Here is an 18,938-nt window from a genome sequence, read left to right as displayed (position 1 = left end):
GAATAGTCTAACATATGCAGCTTTTTGGGACTTACATGTAGGTCGGGATTCTAAAAAACCTAGTAACTTCCCCTTACGCTCCCGCAAGGCCTTAGTAGTCATCGACTGCCACTTCCAGCAGTCGTCAGTATCATGACTGTCGCACAGACACCACAAACAAATGCGGTCTGGGTCCGTAATCGATATCTTGGACTTACAGTCCCTGCAAGTCTTAAAGCCAGACAGTGAAGTCGGAGGGGTAAATGAAGACATTTTCACAAAGACCACCACACGAGGCGCGCAGAGTACTCGAAGCAAACATGTTTGCGGAAAAAAACAGAACTGAGGCTGTGGGCGCTGTGACCCATTTATAACATCCGGTGACGTCGCCCTCGGCAGAGGCCTTCGAGGGACATCGACCCGACGCCATCGACACAGGACGCCCTATGCCGAAAGATTTCCGAAGCAGCACAGCCGTGGACATTACATGTCAAAGATGTGGAAAACGTTGGAGGACACAATCCATTCGAACAACATTTACAGGTAACTTATTCCTTCGCCAGCGTGGGGCATGGCATGGATTCACATGCTCATGAATACGATTACACAGCAGTAACATCTACACAACCACGAGTGGTGGCAAGGCTCAATAGAAGTGCAACACTTATCCCTGGAACTGACTCATCTCAAGCAAACAGATTGCACAGCACCGCTTGGCTGACTCTGGACTCCTCTCTGGAATCCCTGACCACCTAGCAGCCCTTCAAATGTCCAGCATGTTAACCCCAGTGAGAACCGCCATAGTAGAAGGGATAGCTTTGGTGGAGTGGGTTCTCTGCTGGCCTGGAAGGGGTCTGTCGGGCAGACGATGACAGTGCATGATGCAGCCAGAAAGCCACCTGGTTAGGGAGGCCTTGGACAGGGCCTTCCCCCGATTCACAGGACCAAAGTTCACAAAGAGCTGAGAAGTCTTCTGGAAATCTTTCGAACCGGCCACATAGAATTTCAAGGCACTAGCAATGTCCAGCGTATGCAGTGACCATTCAGCAGCCAAAACAGGATTAGGGAAGAATACTGGAAGTACCAAAGGTGCTTTGAGGTGGAACTCTGGCAGAACTTCGGCATAAATGAGTGGTGAGTGGGAACAACTAACCCCAAGACAAATGCCACTGGACCATCATCCCCGACTGGCTGTACTTCTTTGTTGCTGCAGGAACTGAGTGGTAGGGGTCGAGAAATCCATAGTCAAGTACAACGTCTGCAATCAGGCCAGAAGTTCCAGGAGCCTCCCAAGGACCCTCCAGAAGCAGGACGACCAGAGCTCGAGTCCCTTCACCAGAGTGCAGGACTCAAGAAGTGAAGAAAGCCCAACCAGTATCCAAGATCTGCGGTGGTGCCGTTTACCACGCGCTGAAACCGCAAAGTGCTGCTGATCTGAAAAGAGCCTGTAGCTGCCGCCAACCTTCAAATTGCTGCTGCAGGACTCATCCAGACGTCCTCCCTCTTGTCCCCACGAATGAGGCTCAGGAACCCAGGACCTGAATCGCTGCAACAGGACAGAAACCAGCTGGACCACCCTTCTTCAAACCAGAGGCACTGTTCAGACTTGGGGTACTTACACCTCAGCGTCTTTACCTTTTTTCAGTTGAGACTTGCAGTAGCTACTTTTGTCAGACTTGTGGAAAGCAGAGCTGAAATCAACTCCAACAGCTTGTGACCCTACAGTGATTTTCTACACCAACTTTGTGCAAGACTTTTTAATTGCGAAGTGCCTCAGCTCCATAGACTGTGCTCCAATTGACTTTGGCTGTCCTGGCTGCCTGCAGACTCTTCTAGTCCACTGACTGATATTTTCTGTCCCTCAGAAGTGCCAACCTTTAAGACTTATTGCTGGGAAAGGTTTTGTCTAGACTTCATTTGAAGATTTAAGTATGCCCGAGAACATGTTTAACCCTTTTGCTTCCTTTAATCTTTTGTTTCTGCACCATCAAAATCTGCAAAATGTACTAATGATATATAAATGCCAACACTGTCCTTGTGCATGAAGGCACCTCCTGGTGTAGGAAGTAAAACACACCTCTAAAGAGCATCTACTAAGCTTAAGCAGATTCTGGAAAAGTATTTTAAAGTATTTTTGATTGTTGGTCGTCTTGGGAGGATAGCTCAGCAGCAACGTGCTCGCCTTGGAAGCAAGACCACATGGAGCAACACAGGTTTGTTCCCCGGGTCCACACTTAGAAACCTCTGGGTATTGGGTGTGCTATATATAACCCATCATATCCCATCATACATATATTGCCCTTTTTAAATAATGCTCATTTAAAAACTGATGTTAAATATTAGAACTAAAACCTTGACTAAAAGTGTTACTTGGCTACTTGTATTTGCAAATGTCATTGCTACAGCTCTAGAGCTCACATTTACCCCTCTTCAGATAAGCCTGGCTGCTCACACTACCAACTTCTGTAGTACAGGCCGAATACCAAGATGACAAGTGTTGTGTAGACTGACAGTGTTACTACATCAATTCTTGCCTAACATTTCCCCAGGCTCCTCGGTTGGTGGAATCTGATGGCAAACGTCCAGCATTTGGAGTTAGCCGCCGTAAACAGATCAATCTGGCGCTTGGCCCATTTGGCGAAGAGGACCATTTGGTCCTGCCGAATTTTCCACTCATGGCAGGAGCGCAATTCCCTGCTGAGGGTGTCTGCAATGTGTTCTTGACTCCCGCTAGTTGAAGAGGGACAAGGAACATCTCATGGCCAACGGCTCAGCGCCACAAGTCCTGCGCTTCCTTGAGAGCGCTGGGGATCGAGTGCGCCCCCCCCCCGTTCCCGGATTTAGAACATGGTGGTGGTTTTGTCGGCGAAAATCCTCACCAGCTTTCCCCTCCGAGGCAGAAGGAACTTCTTGAGGGCCCAGAAAATTGCCTGTAGCTCTAGGATGTTGCTATGGAGATCCTTCTCCTCTGGACGCCACAGGCCACGACGTCCGGTGTGGGCTCCCCACCTTCCAGAGAAGAGTCTGTGGTGACTATCACCTGGAATGAAGGGCTTTGAAACCCTGGGCCCCGGACGATGTTGTAGAGGACGCCCCACTGCCCTATTGCACGACAGAACTCTTGGTTGAACGGGATCTTGTCCGCGAAGCTTCTGGGCACCTGTATTCAGCGAGCATCCAGGAACTCGCATTTGCAACCTGCAGAGCCGTAGGAGGTAGATGCAGGGCGGCAATGCTGAGCAACGACTTGATGGTCCGCACCGTGGCTGTCCTCAACGAGAACAGCTGCTGCACCGACCCTTGAATGGCCACTACCCTCTCCTCCGAGGGCGACACCAGGCAGGACACTGTATCGAGACTGGCTCCTACGAACATAGCGCTCTGCAATGGTGTTAAGCAGGACTTTGGATAGTTCAAGGAAAATCCCAGGTCCGTCAGCAGCTGGACGGTCACCTGCGTGTCTGACAGCCAACACCCGTGAGCAGGCCCAGATGAGCCAGTCGAAGTACGGGTATAAGTGTATGCCCCGTAGACGTAGGCGGGCCGCCTGCGGTGCCAGGCTTTTTGTGAACACTTTGGGGGCCGACTTTAATCCGAAAGGCAGAGCCTTGAACTGGTAGTGCTGACCGTGCACTACGAAATGCAGAAACATTTTATGTATCTTGTGAATTGGGGCACAGAACTAGGCATCCTGCAGGTCTAGCGACGTAAAGAAGTTTCCTTACTCCAGTTGGCTGAGCACATACTGCAACGCACCCATCCTGAACTTCTGGGACTTTAAGTACTTGTAGAGTCGCCTTAGGTCTAGGATGGGTCTCCAGCCCCCAGTCTTCTTTCTGACCAGAAAGTATCTGGAATAGCCTGGGGCCCTTGAGTCTTTGGGGTACTAGCTCTATTGCCCTTTCCACAGCATGGCCCGTATCTCTTCCACAAGCTGAGGGATGTTCTGCTCCGGACGGGACACCGGAGGAATCCGCAAACACCTGCGCAGTAACTCCAGGGTGAATCCCTGGGCAAGAGCCTCCAGCACCCATCTGTCGGTGGTGATCTTCCACTCGCTGACAAACCTACTCAGCCGGCCACCCATCGGGGTGCACTTGTGGAGGCCTGACGTCCCGGCCGCTTCAGGTCTGCTTCGGAGCCGGCGTCCGGCCCTGCGGGCAACGGAATTAACCTCTGCTACTGTAGGCCTCTGTAGGCTTCCTGGTTCATAGATCTGGAAGGCTACCGGTACAAAGAGGAGAAACCTTTGGAAAACTTGCTCGACTTTCCCCTGGAGGAGCGAAAAGAAGAGCGCTGCTTTTGGAGAGTGCCCAAGGAATAGGCCATCTCCGTATCCACCTCGATGGCCTGGAGGGACTTGTTGACTACCTTCCCAAACAATTTCTCTCCGTCGAAAGGCATGTCCGACTCCTTCGCCTGGACTTCCTGACGGAAATTTATAATCTTCATGCAGCCTTGTTGACTAAGGCAGACACTGCCCCCTCCCCACTTGATTTGTGTTAATTTTCTAATCCCCAGCCCTGATTGGGCCCCCCCCTCCCAGTCACGAGCCACCCCGACCCACTTCCTCATTCCCATCCGCCACCCTGGCCTCATTGGTCTTCAGTAACCAACTTAGAGCACCCACCAAAGGCAGCCACTGCCCGTACAGTCCCTGTGGTGAAGGTCCCAAGGTAAAGGATACCAGGCAGCTCCAGACCGTGTTGGCCCACGTTAGCCTGTGGTGCCTGCAGCAGTCAACCAGAAGTGTCCGACCAGGTTGGAGACCACCTACGTGATCTTCCACGAAACCTCCAAACTCATTGCAACCCATTGTAATCGCGCCTGTTGAGTCCTCCTGCTATTAGTCCAAACTCTAACCAAATACTGCCTTAAATAATTACCCCAGTAGCCATATTCTGCACCTAACTAGCCAGTACGCCCTAGGGTTATTGCATATTGTTTGTTATTGCATTTACTGGTGCCCCCCAAGCCCCCGTGTTAGGCCATCTGCATTTTCTGTTACTACATTTACTATTCTCCTGGTACTATTCTCCCTCTATCCAGGTGTCCCAAACCTAGGCGCTGGTATTTCATCTAGGGTCAGTACATTTACTGTGGTCATCTATTACATCTATGGCTTCCCCTCTATCCAGATCTATCAGACGCTAGGTGCTGCCCTTGACCTCCCCTCCAGGATGGAGATACAACATCAACAAAGACCACATCGCCTACCCCTCCTCATTCCTGGCCTTTCTGCACCATACCCACCCCCCATAACTCACCCCTCCCGGCGCATAATCTCCCCTCTAGCACCCAACTTAATGAACCCCTGGCCCCCTTTATCCCACATCAGGTTGCCACCAACAACGTCCTGTGCCCCTGTACAACGATACAATCTGACTGTCGCCCCCCCACGCACCTCCCAACCACCACCCCACCTCTAACTAAGATCAGAGGAGCACAAACCCTCATCCCTCACACCTCAACCCACATGAACACCTCAACATCCATCTTCCCCCTAGCATCTATTGAGAACAACCCCACATTTCCCGTCCATACACCCACCAAGCCAGAGGAGCTCTCTGGCGCTCCAAACATCACGAGTCCCCCGCCACTACCACACCCTCCTTGTGCCCACTGAAGAACTCACCCAACCTCCAATGCCGCCCTCTCCCCCCTCAGCCCCTACTCGACCCCCGCCCACAGACCCTCTCATCTCCCTTCATACCCTTTCCCTTCTCTGAAGTAGAACGGCTCACCCTTTCTAGAACAGTCACTTCATCCTCTTCTCCCTCTGACCCTCCTACCCTCTCTCACACTTCTCTGGCACCAAAACCCGAGTGACCGGCCATCTCCCTCAAAGCTCCATACCTCAAGACTTCTCCATCGGTCCAACTTCCCATCCATTCCCACCCCTACCACTACCACTACCCCTACATTCAGACCCTCTCCTGCCTCCTCTCCCCGCCTCCACCCCCTTGCTCTAGACTCCTCACCCAGGACACCTAAACCCCCAGGGCCCTCCAGACTCGATCCACAAACTTGCCTAAACCTCCAAGTGCTCAACTCTCCACCCTCCCCTCCCTGATCCTCCCCACCACGTCTCACAGACCTACCACCAACCGCCTACTCTTCCCGCTGTCCATCAACCTAACCCTCCCAACCAACCCTCAAAGTGCACATGTATCCAGAGCCCCGCACTGCCCCCCTCAGTCACTCTCAGTCACTCTCGACCACCCAGAATGATCCTACCACCCCCCCTCCCATCTCACAGGGAGCCAATGTCTACCGAGCACTCCCAGCCATGAGCGTCACGAAAACCTCCCCCCCTCATGAAGTCGCATGCATCCTTTTCAATGCCAGCTCCGACGTAAGAAACAGGCCCATCATCTTTTATCTTTTTATCACTGAAACCTGGTTCTCCGATTTTGCAGCAGTCGCGCATAAGGCCTTACCCCCCCTGGCTACTCGCTCACCGCCCACAAGAGACCTTACAGAGGTGGCGGAGTGGCAATCTTCTACAAACCTCATTTCTCGGACTCTCGTTGAAACCCAGACATGCAACGCTTCCTGTGAATCCCTTCTAGTAAAACTCTTCCTACCATCAACACTCACCTACAGATTCCTACTCATCTACAGACCCCCTGGATACGACAAACATTTTGCCAACAATCTCTGTCACTCAATAGCTACCATTACGGTTGATCACACAACTCTCACTATTGGGAGATTTCAATATCTTGTTAGATATGCCCAACAATCCCATGACCCCAACCACTGGTAGACAGTCTTGATGCACTCAACCTCTCCTGACATACCACTGGTCCAACACTCAGGTGGGCACACCCTTGATGCGATCTTCAGCTCCTATGACCTCGTCTCTATATCCAGTCCCAAACTACTTATCTAGACAGACCACTCTGCCATCCCTTTCTCTATCCACCCACCAGCACCTCCTACAACATCCCCCTCTTTCCCCCCACCTTTGATCACAAATGCTGGAACAAAGTCAAGGTATTACCTGACCTAGTCGAAGCCCTGCCACTCCGTCCCTCAGGAACGCTGTCTTTTGGTAGACCCTTAACCATTGATCCCTTTAACTCCTGGCTTAAAGAATCACTAATTTCCCTAACCCCCTCACACCCCGCAGCCTCACGCAAAGTACCGTCCCCCAAAAGGTTCACGCCACACTTTAAGACATTCAAAAAACAAAATAACTCTTGAACGTAAATGGCAAGCATCTAAAACTGATCTAATGTTCGCCCTCCACCACCAGAATTACAAATCCGAGATCTGAAAGTGCAAAAAAGCCTATTACAATAAACTCATTTTTAACTGTGGCAGCAGCAGCAAAGACCTCCACAAGATAATCTCCGAATTCGTGAAACCTACTTGCACATCTGACCAAACCATTCCCACACAAACTCTGCGACTCCCTTTCGCTACATTTCTACAACACAGCACTGGACAGGATGGCAACACTTAAAAAGTGTTCATCTCTCACCCACTGCCCTACATCTACCCCCTCCTGATGCCAACGCCCACTATGCCAACCATAGACTCCTTCCAACCCATCTCCAGAGAGTTCCTAGACCTACTATCCAGCAGCAGACCCTCAGGATAAACCCCCAAACCCCCTCCATTTACCCCTGCCCCGCCTCTCTTCTGAAAAGTATTCTTCTGTACTTGCGCAGGAGAACATGCAAGATCCCTTCTAAAGGACTCCTTCACCTCTGGCACCTTTCCAGAAACCTTTAAAGTAGCGCATGTCAAACCACTATTAGAAAAGGCATCCCTCGACCCCTTGACCCTAAGCATTACAGGTTGATCTACAACACCAGATTTCTTCCGAAATTCATTGACCAGACTGCTAACTCCCAGCTCAACTGCTTCATAGAATCCAACAAACGCCTCAACACCGCAAAATCAGGCTTCAGACTGCACCATGCAACTGAAACCACTCTGATCTCGATCTGGGATGATCTCCAGGTTGCGGCAGACTCCTAGGGTTGCACAGCACTGATTCTCCTTTCTCCATCAGCAGCATTTGACAGTTAACCATTCAATCCTCCTTGACCAGCTCCCCTCCCTAGGAATCCATGGCTCGGGACTCAAACGGATTGCCTCCTTCCTCAGCAACAGGAAACAAAATTGCCTTCCTCTCCCCTTTTTTCTCAATTGCTTGCGCGGTGAACACTGGAGTACCCCCAAGGGGCCTGCCTCTCTGCTCTCCTTTACAACCTCCATCTAACCACTCCACCGGGAATCACACAACCTCTCCTGTTACAACTACGTCAACGATGCCCAAATTATCCTAAGAATTCCCAAAACAAGCACCAACTCACGTCCCGACCTTGAAGCATGTCTCAGTGATATTGACCAATGGATGAGAAGTAACCACCTCCTTCTGTACCCTGATCAAACTGAAATCATGGTGTGCAGCAATGCTGCCCTTCTCCCGCAATCGCTCCCATGCTCCCCCCCCCTCCTTTTTGGGTTCCCCCTTCCAAAATAGTCCAAGCCCTTGGCTGCAATATGGACTCGGGCCTAACCCTCTCCTGTCAGATCAATAATGTATCAAAATCCTGCGACTACCACCTCAAACTCCTTAGATGCATTTTTCCTTACCTCACCTATCCCAACAAACTTGCTGCCGTTCAGTCTGTTATGTCGAGACTGGACTATGCCAACGCATACCTGGGAGCACCAGCATACCAACTTAAAATCGAAAGAGGCCAAAAAGGCTGCCGCCAAACTCCTTCTCACCCTGGGACAAAGACCACATCTCCCCCGCTCTCCTCTCCCTCCACTGGCTCCGTCGGATGAAGGGCCACCTTCAAAACCCTATTCATTACCCAATGAGCAGTGCACAAGACCGGCCCAACGTACCTACAAGAGCAGATAAAACCCTACCTCCCATCACGCACCCCAAGATCAAGCACTGCACTCTTACTAGTGTTTCCAACTTCCAATTCTGCTGGTTTGGGAGGATCCGCCTTCTCAACCTTTGCCCCAACTCTGTGGAACTCACTCATACGACAAACCCATGATTACCATGGCCTTCCGCAAAGCTCTAAAAACCTGGCTCTTTCCAGATTAAGACCATCTAAGGCCACTGAGACCTTGCAACCTGCAGACAAATGTTCAAGGAGATACCAAGCAATGACACCACTGAAAGCGACTATTAAGTCACTAATAAGGTCACCATAAACGCAGCAATTGCACAATGAGCAAATGAAATCCGGAAGAGTGGGCTCATAAGAATAAAACCTTCATTCCAGACACTCCCCTCTCCCATCAATATGCTCACTCTCTACTCTACATCAACACACTATAGAGCGCAGCTACACCCCTCTATCAATTTCGGCCTAGCTGCTCACATACGAACAATACTCCATGAACTCCTCAACATCCTGCTAGAACGCAGCTATACCCCACGAAAAATCTGCCTACCTGCACACATAAGTGTCCAACACAGGCCTAACGCAGCCAGAATACAGTCTCGGAGACCAACCTCCAGACTGCACACATTCCACGGATCTCAATATCACCACACCCAATGCTAGGATGCAACTACCATCAGGCAATCGCATCAGCTGTGCACATGAGTGCACCCTAGGACACCCTACTCTCTCAACTGACCTGGACTTCATTCCCCAAAGGCGTTCAACCCACAAGCGCTTTGAGGTTATACCAATGATATATAGAGCACTATATAAATGCCAAATAACATCTGCCGGAACCCTGCGTCAGCGACGTCCAACATTGCCACTGTAATGGCGTGACTGGACGTAACTCCCCCCCCCCCCCCCCTCCTGGAAAAGAGCGATAGCCTCCATCCTATTATCGCCTCTGGAGGAACTCTAGAATAGGGCCCAGCTTGTGCCACAGCTCCTTGTCGCACCAGACTAGGATCGCTGGTGCGTTTGCAGCCTTGAGAGTGGCCGCTGTGGTGTAAATCACCTACCTTCCCATAGCGTCCAACTTCTTCCCCTCTCTGTCCGGAGGGACCGAAGACAACTGGTTAGCCGAGCGTATCCTCGCGCCGCCACCATTGAATCCGGCGATGGTTGCGACCTCAGGCACTTGGGTGCGAAGTCCGGCACCCGATACTTCTCCAGCCTATCCTGTTTGGCTGGAGACGTGAAGCCAGGCCCTCTTCCCACAAGTCATCCAGAAGAGGCACCACCATGATTGTCTTCCTCCTGGCCTCGCGCCTCTGTTAATAGAAGCCCTCCTTCCTGGTTGATTCTGGCACAAGCTGAAAAAGCTCAGATCCCCTGGCAATCATACCTCGTACGGTGAAGACGCCCTAGCTGTCGCATCCATATGCGGAGACTCACCGCTCAACGCGACAATATCCTAGTCGTAGCCATATCTGTACCCCTGTCTGGTTCTGCTGGGGGAGAAGGGCCCAAAGCGGATATGTAGGCTGAAATGGGGACGGATGACACTTACTCTTCATTGTTGAAGGCTGAACGGGGGATTGGGGGACTACTGGAACCGGGCCCGGTGTCATCTTCTGGACCTCCGATACCAAGGTGTGAAGGGTCGACAATGTCCAGAGACACATCCCTCGGCTGAGCTGGCAGAATGGGAAAAGTAGGCCCTGCGCCATCATCCCAGTCGTCCTAGTGGACCATGCGCAAGGACGCCTGGTCCTCGTCTGGACGAGACCTCCATGGTTTGTGCCACGGCCTGGGAGGGCTGTTTCGAGGCCTCCTCGCTTACCCCCCTGTGGGGCGTGAACAGGGGCCTGTGCCAGTTTCCCCCCCTTCTGTCATGCCAGCAGACTTTGCCAAAGTCACTGTCGCAACTCGGGACAAGGATATGTGGGGGCTACCTTCGCAGGGTCAGCTCCCTTAGCCACCAGCTCTATCGTGGACAACGTCTTAAGCTGCACTGCTTGTGCCTGCTTGGGCAGCTCAGCCTTCTCCATCCGCAGCTTCTTTGACTTCTCCCACAGATTAGCGGAGGTAGATTTCCTTTTGGAGGGGGAGCTCGATTGCCAGCTGGCAGTGGAGGAGGGTGATGTCGATCGCACCCTATCCAACTTGGCATCCGCTTCCGCTGGGACCCCGGTGGACTTTGACTTACGGTTCTTGGCCTTGTCTTGGGCACCCACGGATAAGGAAGTGTGGCCGAGTGTCGCAATGGTGAGATTCAAAGTAGCAAACCAGGATTGGGAACAGTCAGGGGGCAAAATGCAAGTGTGACGAAATACGACTTTGGTGAGATTCACATTGGCAAACCTACATTAGGAGCACTCTGAGAAGCAAGATGCAAGTGGGACACAATAGAAAAGTAGCGAGATTCAACGTAACAAACTCAAATTGGCAACACTCTAGGAGGCAAAAGACAAGTGCAGCAAAATACAGCATTGGCGAGATCCAACAGTTAAGCACCCACCTTACGTGGGTGTAGCTGTTGGTCGAAGCATAGCACCAGGCGAACAGGCAAACTGGAAGAGAAAGCGCCCTCAGGAAGGTACAGGGTCTAAAGGCCATGAATCACTTGAGGCAGGGGTCCTCGCTCAAGCGAGGTCGGAAGCAGAAAAAACTTCTTCTCACTTTGTTGAGGCCTTAGTTTGGTGCTGCTGTTCCAGGTATCATGACCCCCAGCAGCACCAATCCAGCATGTGAGGAGGGTGAGGGTCAAGGAGGTAGGTGGGAAGGACGAGATGGTGCCCTGCCATTTTATAGCAAGCCTGGCCCAAAATGCCTAGCCAAAAAGTGAAAACACATGTGCACTGTGGATACTACACTATGCCAATCAGCTTTACACTCGACTTCTCTAAGACAAGCCTTGGCATATGTCCAGCAATGCAATATTGAAGAGCCTCCAGATCATCACAATCAACCTCTTAGACCTGTAAAGATTGCACATACAATCTACCTGTCGCACCAGCTCACATTTGGACATCAGATGAAAAAGCTGCAACTTTGGTCACCAACAACTTTATTTTTACCCCTGCTCTGGGGATCGAACAAGCTCACCTCGATCCTGATTTAAGCTTGACTGGTTCATGTTGGGGTTCATAGAAGAATTCATAGGACTCATTGACTGGTTCAAAGAGGTGTTCATAGACGAGGGGTTCATAGACGAGGAGTTCACTGAAGGGTTCATTGATGGATTCATTGATGAGTTCATAGATGAGTTCATGGATGAGTTCATGGACTGGTTCATAGAGGGGTGCATGATGTTTTCAGATTGGACACTGGGTGGCCGTGGAGGCATCTGACTGACTGAAACATTAAAGAAGATGCATTACTCGCATGGCAAAACAGCAGGCAAAGGCTCATTCCAGACAGTGTATACGCAAACCATTACCTGGAACAGTAGCTGGCGAGAGAGGCCCAGAACGAGACTGAACGACACTCACAGGCGATCCCACTGGGGAAGGAGAAGGTCCTCGCACGCCAGGGAGGTGGGGTGATGTGTGAGGAGAGAAAGGAGACTGTGCAGGGTTACTCTGCTCCCCCTGACTGCTGGAAATCCCAGAAGTGCTCACACCGGGGCTCAATGCTCCATCTGCTCCCATTGGTAGATCATCAATGGAACCCGACAAGTCCTACAAAAGAAGAGACAGGGGAAATTGGGCAATGGCATTTATTAGCATGCAGAGTATCAGTCAGCAACCACATAGGCTGCAGCCGGCAATTCAGACAGTATTATAATGAGCATTATACTCATCTACTAATAATAGCATACAAAGGCCAAATTAGACAGTACCCATCTTGCCCAGAAGGGAGTGCCTTCAGCCCCACAATACAGAAGTTGTATTCTATTGCAGCAGTGCATACACTGGGCTGGGCGAGGAGAGAGACCAGTGGAAGGATAAAAGTAGAAAGCAGAGCAGGAATTGCTGCGACTGGATGAAGGGGAGTCGGTTCTCCATCGCAACAGGCAAGGCAACATGTGCTATGTACTGCTTCTAGGTCTTCAACCTCAGCCTTTTAATACAAGCACAGAAGCGATGTCCTGCAGTGCCAGTCGGAGTGATTGCTGCATTTAGCCAGCATTTCAGCAGACTTTTGAAACTCTGGTTAGTGCATTTGCTTATCATGCGCTCTACGCATCCTACTCTCCATTTGCACCATCCCCTTGCCGGCCTTTCCCCCTGCCATCCAGGCCCTTTTCTGTGATTGGGCCCCACTGCCTTTAAGATACCCTCCAAGGCGCCTCTGCCAGGGGGAACCGCAGGGTAAGGGCCCCAAGGAAAAGGGCAGCTCCCGAAGAAGCAGCTCAAGTCCCCGTTTGCCAGTGTTCACAATTACTGTATTCCATAACAACGCTAGGACTCTTGTTAACTTACATAACATAGCACGCCAATGCTAGCCAGCTAGCAAGTAGTATTCCAATCATTGCTGTGTCCCAATTGTAGGTGGTTCTACATGTGCTGCTGTCTGTCGCATTTGGGCATTTACTCCCCATTTGCCAGTTATCTCAAATCCAATTGTTTTTCGACCTACTGGTCTTTTTCTCCGTTTGCAAGGTATCTCAAATCTAAGTAAGATGCAGACTCTTGTTTGTATGCAACTGGTTGTAACAACGCCTTGATGCCTGAGGGCTTTTGCACGCTTTATAAATGTAAAAATAAATAAAATAAATGTTTTCTACTAACTGCTGTATCTAATGTAGCAGTTGCATCCCACTTGCCAGGCATCTCAAATCAAATTTTTCTACCTGCTGTTGTATCTCAAATGTAGGTGTTTTCCCCCCTCCAGCACTGTGTGCCAGTTCTAGGGATCTCCATACTGCTCTCCAGTGTTTCAAATCTAGGGTTTCCTCCCTTAGCTGCTCTATTCCACTTCCAAGTGTTTCTCCAATTGCTGTGTTTATCCAATTCTAGGTGATGTCCCTCTAGCAATATGGTTAAGCTCTAGGTGTTTCCTTACTACGGCTGTGTTCCAGCTCTAGGTGCTTTCCCACTGCTGCTTCTTTGCGAATTGTGGGCGTTTCTCCTCAGCGCTGTGTCCCAGTTGTAGGTGTTCTCATACAGCTCCCATGTCTCAAATCTAGGAGTTCATTCCCTAGCTGGAGCAACCTCTGGGGGTGCTAATTGCTGCACACCAAAATGTACAAAAGGGAAAGGGATATGGACGACACTTAGTCGGAACACAAGTGGGTAGAAAAGGTACTGCCACTAAATAACCCTACGAAAGACCCACACTTCTGCATACATCGTAGGGGTGGTAAGTGCAGCACACCAGAATGTACGACAGGGGAGGGGATTATGGTCCACAGTTAGTCATACCAGCAGGGAACGGAAATGGTACTACCACTAGCCAACCCTACTAAAAACACACCCTTCTGCATACACCTCTAAAACTCTGTACTAAACACCACCCATACCTCTACAGCACAACAAACCGCACACACTTCACTATAGAACAACGAAATAAAAAAAAACATAGCCCCATCCAACAGTACATGTGGCTACCAACCGAAAGACATCAATGCTCAGCGAATGGTGTCAACCGAACTGAAGCTGCCAAAATCACAGCCCTCACACTCCTCCTCCCCCTCAGTGCTACTAACTTATCCTCCCCCTTTGCTTTAAAAATCCACCAGAGCACCAAGAAACCATGCGGGAGGTGACAGTGCGCAGTATAAGAACCTTTAACATTACACAAGGAAATATCATGTGAAAGATTAATATTGCTGATACTTTATAGCTCTGCAGACTTACGATGTTAACAAATTGACCAAGCTACCTGTTGCACATTCTTATTCTTCCAGAACGGATATTCTCTTCCAGCGTTAAAAGTGGAAGGAAGCTGCAAAACCCTCCAATAATGCAGTGACCCTTTCAAAAGTTCTATGAAGAAATGGCAGCTGCCGTGGGGAAAGTAATCAAAGCCACAACTACAGTGAAGGCGTGAACTTGGTCATCTAGCAGAGCAACTAGTGAAATAAGACAGGACCTCCCAATAATCTGAAAGTGTCCTGTTGGTGGCTCTAAGGGAGTGGTCTGTACTCTCATAATTAGACAACGTTGAGGGATGTCCACCCAGTTTGACACCTTACCTACCTCATGAGATTAACCCATATATTCCTAGAGTCACATTCAGTATGGTAGGCTATGTGCACTGCTGAAATATGACTAGCCGATCTCATATCAAACTTAGGGAGAGCCGTCTAGGTGTTCTACTTGCCCATTTGTAACACCTTAAAATGCATACCATTTATGAGAAATTATGGTACTGCAGTGATGCATGGGCACCTTAACGCATTCTGCATGGGGTTCGGTTCACTAGAACCCACCACATGTCCATTAATCAGCACAAAACCTTGTGTTCCTGTGAGTGAGGGTTAATAGAAAGCGGTCAAGTGATCGGAGGAGCAACGATAACCTCTAAATTCTAAAGTAACACCAGCAGTCTGTGTGTCAGCTTCCCTCGAAGGCTATTGGGGCCGCCAAGCTTGCAAACTTCTTTTTAATGGAATTGTGCTATGACCCTGTAGAATCTTACGTAATAGCCTGTGTGATTGATTGGGCATGAGATGGAGTAGTTTGATGCATGGAATCATGGGTGTGTCAGTTGATGGCGTGCTCCACTAGTGCCAGATCAATCTGAATTAGAGGATGAATACATGATGGCTGCTACCTGATGCACTTTATTTAACAAGATATCCCCTGATGTTACTGATGACTTGACAATCCTACAGTAAAAAATAAACTACAGCCCTATATGAGAGATGGCTCCATAGTATGACATACATTACTCACAGCAATCAGATTTCTGATGATTGTACCTGCTTAGATTCACATGCTGTGCCCATCTTCCGACATCTAGTGGTAATCGCGGAGTATTGAATCTTAATTTCGAAGATCGAAAAGGGATTTTGACCTGGGCGTGACTAACACTATCCCTAGCGTGACATGTGTACCCACAATCCTTCACGCATCGAGGTCCCAACATTTTATTTTGGTCTGCCGTGAGGGAGCCTTAAAGAATGCATGAGTAAAGAAGAAAAGAAGGTTTAAGATGTCTATGTTCCTTCTACTCCAAGAGTGGAGGAAGGTTGGGCGCATGTGAATCTAAGCTGATCAATTCATCAGAAATACAATTATTGTGAGTAATGTAGGTCTTCCGATATACAAATAGTAATTTTTCATAGTGTTCCTTGGCCATAAAGAACTAACGGGTAGACTTACCACACAACACTAATAATAGAATACATATATACAGTCACTAGAGTAGGGTAGAAGACGGATAAAACCCCTGTGAAGGAAAGTATGTGTATACACTACAGGTCCACAGAGAATTAGCCCTAGCTTCAAAAGTCCATCCCTAAGTTGTCTGGGGACTTATGCGCAGAACTTCAGGAAAGGTTCTGACACAGTTTGTAACACTGTAAAAATGAAGGTAGGGTCTCTGGGGTCCAGTGAACGATTCCAAGGGTTAGAGGACAAGTTATTCTAACTAAAGAAAGTATCCCCAACATTCAGAAGGCTTGTGCTATGAAGCACAAGCAATGGCAAAGCCAAAGTATTGTAACAATTTTAGAAAAGTTAGCAAAACGTTTAACAAGAGAGTTTAGTGGGAGGTAAGAACCACTAACTCAATTCCCCCTAGCCCCCCATCCTTGATCGCCGGTCGGGGTCTTTGGTTGGTGCAAGCACTCTCGGTGGCAGAATACAACAAAACACGGTGCAGGACTCTTCTCAGGACTGGACCCGACTCAGGTAAGCCGTTCCGGACGGTGGTCACCATAGCACGGCGACGCAAAGGGAGTCGCTTGTCACGGTCAGACTTTGTCCCATCTCGGGTCCCCTTGATGCTAGGACTCCAAAATTTCACTGAGGTAAGTCTTGTAGGGCAAACTCAGGATCCCTCAAGTTCCAGGCCTCAACGCAGAACAGCGATGTCGGTAGCACAGCAGCCCAAACACAGAGCTGGTCAGCCACAGGGCAGTCCTGGAGCACTTCTGAAGGCCCTTCTTCGCAGGGTAATGAGCAGACATCAGGCATGGATGTTCCCTCCACTACACGGGTCGCATCTCCCTTACAGGACCGCTAAAGATCAATAGCAAGACAGGGTTCTTCCAGGACAGCAGCAGAGGTTTGTCACCAGGCCTCCTTCATATGGGTTTACGGTCTGCTCATGGCACTCACAGCTGGACAGGAGTCTTCGCTCCTTCAGGTTTCTCCAGGATCTTTGAGTTGGTGCAGGCGTCCTCCACTTATCCCAAAAGCCAGGCAAGAGTAAAAACTCAAACTAGCCAATAGCAGAACTATCCCCAAACACACCCTAGCAGTGGTCCAATCAGGACCACTGGTGGGAACACTCATGCATATCACTGACACACAAACCAGTTTGTGGATTGGGACCAGATAGTCCCAGCCCGCATCCTGCCAGTAAACACACATAGCCCTCCAGTAGTCTGCCAAAAGCCTCTGCGTTCCCAGGCTCTGGAAGTCCATATAAGGATTTTCCTGGCCTTGTAGGCCAGGAAGAAGGCTAATAGACAAGATGGCTAAAGGACAAGCAAAATAACTTGCGGCATGGCCATGTTTGGTCACTAGCTACAGTTAGGCGGTAAATGTGGTAAGGCTAAAACGAAAAGCACCAAATAAAGGTGCGCCACCAGCGCGTCCATTTAGCACACAGAGTAAGCAAAAATCCTCCAAGTGTTATTCTAGGGCAAAAGTGCAACCCATTGCACTGCATTGTACAATGATAAATAATTACCACAAGTGATAAGTTACTAAAAGTAGTAACTAAGTAACAAGACTAAGGGAAACAATGTTTCCCAGTACTGACAGCCTGAAGGAGATATCAGTTTCCCCCATAACAGATGAGCAAAAGACAGTGTAGTGAAGCTTGAGACTTCACTGCAAAAAGTAAAGGTTGGGGCCGTGGCCAGCCGAGAACACAGACAGATGGCTTCTCGGTAAGCTCATTTGTCCCTTTCCGCCCGAGGCCCAAACCCCCCTTTTCGGGACACCTAAATCCCTGCAGAAATGATTTGCACAACCATGAACGTCTGAAGTACCAAAATAAGCGAAAATGAGGCGGTGAGATACACTGGTGAAGGTTTGAGACGAAGTTGTTCCACGGATCCGACCTCCCACCAAGATGGCGGCTGCCATCCACTCAGAGGTAGAAGAATGCGGAGAAGAAAGCCGGAGCCTGGCCAGATTACGCGGCAGCTGGTGAAGGCATTGTGAGAGCTCCTTGATGGAAGAAAAATAGGCAGAGGACATCAAGCCCAAGTGAGCGATCAGGTCGCACGACAAAATCCTTACAGATGTGGATGCTGAAGGCGGTATGCTGCTCTTCCACCTCCCCCATCCGTGCGGGTGAAACTACGTCGACGGCAACAAAGAGCCGGGAGTGATTGAGGCAACCGGCGCGCAGACAGCAAGGCGCTGAGACAGCCTGAGAAGACGAGCGAGCGGAAGCAAGAGAAGGGCAGATGCCGCCTGGAAAGGTACGAAAGAGTGGGTGGCCCTGTATGTAGGAGATATCGGTGATGCCTCGGTCCCACTCCCAGAAGAGTGAAGTTAGATGGAACGCTACTGGTGGAGAGAACTGCGCCTCGCCCACCGATCAAAGTAAGGAGACGTGGAGGGGGGAAGACCATAACTGAGGCAAAAGACAGCGAAGGAGGGGGCGAGGAGAGAAGACTCCGGCAATACTGAAACCCGGGAGGTCAGGACCAGCAAATCGACACAGCATTAACCCAGCATATGCAGATTGACATCCAGGGTTGATTATATATAGAAGCACCCTGAGAAGGGGATGTAAGACAAGCACAAAGGCGTTGAATGGAAATCTGAGGCAGCAAGCCTCACCTGAGCAGGGCGCAGCTGGAAGAAGAGGGTGTGGCGAGGAACTAATGCAATGGCGGTTGGCAAGAGATCATAGGAGCTTGTAGGGTCCTTATTAAAAACCCAATGAATGCCCATTGATGCAACAAGAGGAGCAAGGCCATACGGAGCATATGCCAAGAGTGAGCCGGTG

The 18,938-nt window shown here is 49.9% G+C and overlaps 1 protein-coding gene across 1 annotated transcript in view; it reads right to left on the bottom strand.

The window, feature by feature from the left end:
- The window catches only part of ARID1A (AT-rich interaction domain 1A), a 1,380,737-nt gene that overhangs the window by 823,767 nt on the left and 538,032 nt on the right, over positions 1 to 18,938 (bottom strand). The window contains exons 5-6 of the mRNA XM_069622865.1: positions 12,295 to 12,535; positions 11,961 to 12,209 (exon numbers count right to left, since the gene is read on the bottom strand). Of these exons, the coding sequence (XP_069478966.1) occupies positions 11,961 to 12,209; positions 12,295 to 12,535 (490 nt within the window). The remainder of the gene's footprint in view (positions 1 to 11,960; positions 12,210 to 12,294; positions 12,536 to 18,938) is intronic.

The sequence above is a fragment of the Ambystoma mexicanum genome, chromosome 11, assembly GCF_040938575.1.
Source record: "Ambystoma mexicanum isolate Mex_15411 chromosome 11, UKY_AmexF1_1, whole genome shotgun sequence".
Lineage (NCBI taxonomy): Eukaryota > Metazoa > Chordata > Amphibia > Caudata > Ambystomatidae > Ambystoma > Ambystoma mexicanum.
Note: the sequence above shows the minus strand (reverse complement) of the source record. Positions and strands in the feature narration are given on the sequence as shown.